The following is a 6,180-nucleotide window of genomic DNA, read 5'->3' on the forward strand; positions in this document are numbered from 1 at the left end:
GGCTAAAGGGGTTGGAGAAGACCCAGATCCTAATGAGTTAGAGAGATACAGTGTGTGTTAACTTGTGATATACTGAGGTGTGTCCAACCTTTTTCTTAATAATATATTGACAGTGGGGAAGCTATACAAATTGTCTCCCAAGAGGTAAGAGTGCCCTTTCGGCAGGCCCGTGTCTAAGAATCAAGTGTCGTGTGCATGGGAAAGCAAAACCTATAAATCTAGGGGTCAACAACCGTTTCTTTGGAATTCCATAGACCATAGGTATAGGAATAGTACTGTTGTTACAGTTGTAGTAGGAGATTAGGTGCCTCCCATGAGTCCACCTCCCACAAAGCTTACTGGTCATCTTCCCCTCTCTCTCTCTCTCTCTCTCTCTCTTGTATGGTGATTGGTGAGGTGATGGTCCTCCTACTCTTCCTCCTCCTTTAGACCTTATCTTTTATGTTCCTAAATTTTAAAATAATGATATTTATTAAACTCCAAATGCTTCCCACTTAATTTTATTTTAATTTTATTGTTCTAATTAGTAATGATGATTATGATTATGATGAAGATGATGGTTGTGGTGGTGGCGGCAGCAGATAAGTTTAAACAGAGATTAAGAAAAGAAAGAAATTGATGGTCAAATAACCCGTGCAGTGAAGCTAAGGTGTTAACTCCAAAGTCAAGAACTTAAGCAACCAAAAGGTGATGTAATTATGTACTTAGTACAATATAATATGAGTTTTTTATAATTATTAAATTTTAAGCAAGCAATTAGTAATATCTTTCAATTAAAAAATAAAGAAAAGTGGGAGGAGTCAACAAATCAAATTATACAAAAAATAAATAAAGTCAACGTTCTCTGTGTTCAAAGTTTTAAAATGACCTTGTCCAACTTGTACTTGTTTACCTATCAGCCTCCGACTCCCTTAATCCACGACATCTTTACTTTCCTTTCTTAATCCCTTAAACAATTACTTAACACCATTCCCTCTCTCATCATCTCTCTCCTATAAAAGGATTCTCTCTCTTTCTCTCTGTGTTTATCTTCCGTTCTTCTTCTTCTTCCTCTGTTCAAGGTTCAAGGTTCAAGGTTGAAGGGTTCAAGTCTTCCCTGCTTTTACGTCTGTTAAACATCTACATCACAATCCTGTTCAGCCCATTTGGAAGTTGTCATCGTCGTTATCGTTATATATATTAACCCCATTTCATTTCCTTTATCTGGGCCTTCTTCCTTCTTCCTTCCTTGCTAACTTCCTTGCTCTCCTTTCCTTTCAATTCCTTTCTTGTTACTACTACTACTACTACTACTACTACTACTATTACTACTATATATCCATACATTAGCTGGATAGGGGACCAAAAGCTGACAAGGAGTTAAGAAAATGGTAGTGGTGGCCTCTCCTACCAGAATTATGGTTGGAGAAAAGATTGGTCGAGGTGCCATCGGCGCCGGCGTCGGCGTCTGCGGAGGCGGAGGAGGAGGACATGTTCCGGTGGTGGATCTCTCACGAATGAGGACACAGGTGAGAGAGATGATTATGAAAGCGTGTCAAGAATATGGTTTCTTCAAGGTGGTGAATCATGGGGTACCAAGGGACATCATAGCTAGGATGGAGAATGAAGGGTTCGACTTCTTCCGCAGACCTGTACCAGAGAAGGAGATAGCAGGACCCGCCAATCCTTTTGGGTATGGTAGCAAGAACATCGGCTTCAATGGTGATGTGGGTGAAGTCGAGTATCTCCTCCTTCACACCAACCCTCTCTCTGTTTCTCAGGCCTCTAAAGCCATTTCCTCAGACCCCTCCAATTTCAGGTTTTAATTTCTAACTCTCTCTGTTTTTATTTTAGTTTAGTCTCATAGGCATTGCAGGTAAGAAGGTACCTTTCCAATATAAACCCATGATTATCTCAGAATAAAAACAAGATTAGACTAATCTAATTAGGAATTTGAAGAAGATGAAAACACTTAACAAAGTTTTAGGGGTGGACATTTTAATGTAGTTCCAACTTTCAAAGTTTTTCTATTTCAGATCATTCATGACCCTCTATAAGAGGAATCTATTGATATGTTTCCATAAATAACAGATCACACTTCACAGGGTCGAAGAGTGAGAAAATCTCTCTTCTTGGGGGTAATGAATGACTGTCGATGAGTTGTTTCATCACAGGTCACAGAACACAGAAAAACAGAGCACAGAGCACAGAAATAAAATCAGTAGGGATGACAACTGAGAGATGCATCCACTCTTGTCCAATCAAGTCACTAAAAGCAATAAAGGATGAAATTTTACCATTTTCTGAGTAATGGGTAGATCTTAACTATGGGCAAGAAAGAAAAGTAACCATGATGGGTGCCTTCCACAGTTCCTTAAAGTGACCCAGAGTCTCTGAAAATGATGTGAAGAAGATAAACAAGATGGGTAGTACTAGTCTGGTTAGAGAAGGATTGATCTTAGAACTTTCCCCAACTCTATTTGATTTGAAGAGGGTGGGTGAGAAAAAGAAATACAAAAAAAATACAGGATTTGGATTTGGATTTGGATTTGGATTTGGGATTAACAAATGAGTTTGATTTTTCTTTCTCTTGCAGTTCTGTGGTGAATGACTACATAGATGCAGTTAGAGATCTTGCATGTGAGATACTGGATCTAATGGCAGAGGGATTGAGGGTCCCAGACAAGTCAGTCTTAAGCAGCCTCATCAGAGACGTTGATAGTGACTCTCTCATCAGGCTCAATCACTATCCATCATCATCAACCAGGGATACCAAGGAACACCGTGTCCGGGTCGGGTTTGGTGAACACTCCGACCCACAGATACTGACACTACTGAAATCCAATGAAGTGGGTGGCCTTCAGATCTCATTGGAAGATGGGGTATGGGTCCCTGTACCTCCTGACCCTTCCTCTTTCTGTGTCAACGTGGGCGACCTTTTGCAGGTTTGCACTCTTAGCTGTACTATTGGTACTTTAATGGCATATATATCACATTAGATTTATAATAACATTTGGCAATGTAGAGATGAGGTTAGAGGCCAAAGAGCTGTTGGGAGTTGGGTAGACGTCATCCTTCAAAATTAGTATTTAAGAAGAAAAGAGTGTCCAAGTCCTTAATGAAATATTATTATTTTAATTGAAACTTCAACAATATTTCCCTCCACGCTGGAGTATACATGTCAATTAAGGTTTTACAAATCAATATTGAGATGAATCTTGGTTGATAATGATTTTAAATTGCCTTGTCTCGATTTGGATTTAACAGATATATTTCTAGTTTTTAATTAAAAATAAAATTTTTAAAACTTTTTTATCTTTGATCTGTACTGATCTACTTATGTTCTGACAAGATTTGGCTCCTCTCCAACCAATTGGGCACCTAAGAGGACCTAAGACATACATCCGGATGTGTTCTCAATGATTGGATCACTAATTGAGTGCCCAATTAATTACAGAGGTCTTTTTTTACCTTTAGATTAGGATGAGTTTGGCTTAGGTCCACAAAGGGGGGGGGGGATGTGGTGGGGATGCCCCCACCTTCAATCCCAATGTTGACACATCTTTGACTCGCATGTCAACATTGAGATGGGGGGGGGTGTTTCCGGATTCAACTGGGGATAGCCCATCGTCGTTAAATTCCATCCTTAAAATCATCGTGAGAATTGAGATCTTTCCCGAGTGAAGGCTTATAAGGACTAAGACACCCTCTTCCCTCAACAAGCTTTAACAAGAGGATTAAGGATGAATTCCACCAAAGTCTCAACAAGAGGATTAATCCATGCATTTGTATAATTACTATAGTTGATTAAAACTGAAGTAAAGAGAGAATAATGGATGATGGGTTGGTTAATGCAGGTGTTGACAAATGGGAGGTTTGTGAGTGTAAGGCACAGGGCCATGACGAGTAGCAGCACAAGGAAGTCAAGGATGTCGATGGTGTACTTTGGGGCACCACCACTACACAAATGTATCTCTCCTCTACCAGAGACGATAACAGCTGAAAGACCTAGCCTCTACAGACCCTTCACTTGGGCTGAGTTCAAGAAAGCTGCTTATTCTCTACGCTTGGGAGACTCTCGTGTTGACCTCTTCAGGACCCATCACCCTCACTGTGACTTGGCCGCGTCGTTGTCTCCTCCACAATAACCCAAACCCAAATCCCCATTTTCAATCTCTCTTCTTCTTTCTTGCTGTACATATAATGGATGGATAATGAAGAGAAGAAGGATTATTTAAGTGAAATATATGTTTTTATGTTGTTCCAAATGGGGAGTTTTGTTTTTGTTCTATGTGTCCCCCCATTTTCTCTTGCAGGGTTGTGTTTGGTTTCATCCCATGGTGGTTGTAAAATTTGTAGTGGTGTGGTGTAACTAAGAAGATGGTAGAAGTTAATGTATTAGAAGATGTTTTGGTTAATTATGGGTTATCCTTTATTGTTTATGTACTTGAAAGAAATATTCTTTTGAACCCAAGCCTACTACGGTATTCTTGTCTGAGTTGAGTTTGAAGATACCCAACACCACCAAACACCAGTACATACACCCACCCCCCACCAAAAACAAAAAAGGGTTCAAATTCTCTCTCTCTCTCTTGATGTTTAGAAAGGAACAAGGGAGAGAGAGAGAGAGATAGAGGTGGGGTTCTAAGTTGCAGAGTGGTGGAACAAATGATACTGTTCCACTCATCGGATTGATGGATGGAGTCAAGGACTGAGTGTCTCAGCATGGCCAGCTAATGCCAATCTGGTTGTGAGTTGTGACTTGTGTTAAAGCTTTTCCAAATTGAAATTATGGCTATATGCACATAATAATAATAATAATAATAATAATAATAATAATAATAATAATAATCAGAAGAGTAATAATAATTAATGTTAGGTAGGATAGGACAATGCCTTTGCCTTTGCTTTACAAAATGACTCTCTAATAAGTTGAAAGAAGAGAACATTTTCATTATATATTTTGCTTTAGAATTCCATATTGGCTACACACATATAAGAAGTTGCAGACTTTAGAATTACTGTGGTATGAATCATATATGATGTGATACTATCTAGTTGCCTTAAGTATAGGGTGCCCTAATTCATCATCTAATTACCCAACTCAAATGTTAGTCTGGTCCTTTGAAAGAAAGCAGGCCACTCCACTCATAAATAATAAATAACATAGGTAAGACAGTGACACACACCATCCACGAGGACCATGACCAGAACGAACTCCAAAATACGTGGGTGGCACTCAGCCACCAAGGGGATCAATAGAGCTCCACATTCATAGCCTCTTTTACCTACTCCTTTCAGTCTTCAAAAGAGTACCTTTTTTTTTTTATTATTATTAGTAAATTTATGCTGGAAATATTCATTCAAAATATATAATAATTTATTTTTTAACACATCTAATAAGGGAATAGAATACTTGTCTTGTATCGTACACGGATTTAGTGAATCATGTCAATAATAAACACCATGTAAAGTGTCATAAAATTGAAAATACATGAAGAAACTTAAAGAATCGGTAGGATTCTATTATGCTGCCGATCACTCTCTTTAATACTATAAATGTCCTTTATGGTGCAAAAATGGGTTTTGGTGAATTAACCTTCAAGATAAAGCGGTACAGTAGACCCCTCTAAGAGTCATTGCGCTTGCTTATTGGTCCTTGGTGAGGCACTTCAGAGTTGTGCTCAATTGAACATTGACTAAACTGTGAATAGAAAAAACCAAAACTAAGGAGGTTGGGATTGTGTCATAAGACTTCTAGAGAAAATAGGTTTGTCCTCTCTATATATAACAAAGGAAGAGACACCATTAATGTTTGTGGCCAAGCACTATGTCTTTCATTTTCATTAAACATGTTTATTGATCATCCAAACATATATTTCAATAGCTATTAGTCACTTAGATGCCTATTAAGAAAAGGGGCCAGAGAACCCTATCTATTTGCTCGACCACTGCACCAGTACATAGGCCAATGAGGGATGCACAGAGGCATTTAGACAAGGGGGAGGGCAATCTTTTTGTACCCTCCTTTGTCTTAGAGTTGACACATGCAAGTGGATAGAGTTCATTTCTCCTAAGAAAAGATATAGCCCTCTAACAAAATTTTTTATAAAAAGAAACCAATGTTTTGAAATCATCATTTTAAAAACATTTAAAAATCCAACGATTAATCATGTGTCTTAACATCTCGTGTTAGTTCGG

The 6,180-nt window shown here is 38.5% G+C and overlaps 1 protein-coding gene across 1 annotated transcript; it reads left to right on the forward strand.

Annotated features, from left to right (window-relative positions):
• The first annotated feature begins 1,019 nt into the window (after window positions 1–1,019).
• Window positions 1,020–4,397, forward strand: LOC122062874 (gibberellin 2-beta-dioxygenase 2-like). The gene is made up of 3 exons (XM_042626546.1): window positions 1,020–1,798; window positions 2,576–2,924; window positions 3,837–4,397. Exons 1-3 carry the CDS (start codon window positions 1,368–1,370, stop codon window positions 4,125–4,127), a joined length of 1,071 nt encoding a protein of 356 aa, XP_042482480.1. The 5' UTR covers window positions 1,020–1,367; the 3' UTR covers window positions 4,128–4,397.
• The last annotated feature ends 1,783 nt before the right edge of the window (window positions 4,398–6,180 follow it).

The sequence above is a fragment of the Macadamia integrifolia genome, unplaced genomic scaffold (assembly GCF_013358625.1).
Source record: "Macadamia integrifolia cultivar HAES 741 unplaced genomic scaffold, SCU_Mint_v3 scaffold1131, whole genome shotgun sequence".
NCBI lineage: Eukaryota > Viridiplantae > Streptophyta > Magnoliopsida > Proteales > Proteaceae > Macadamia > Macadamia integrifolia.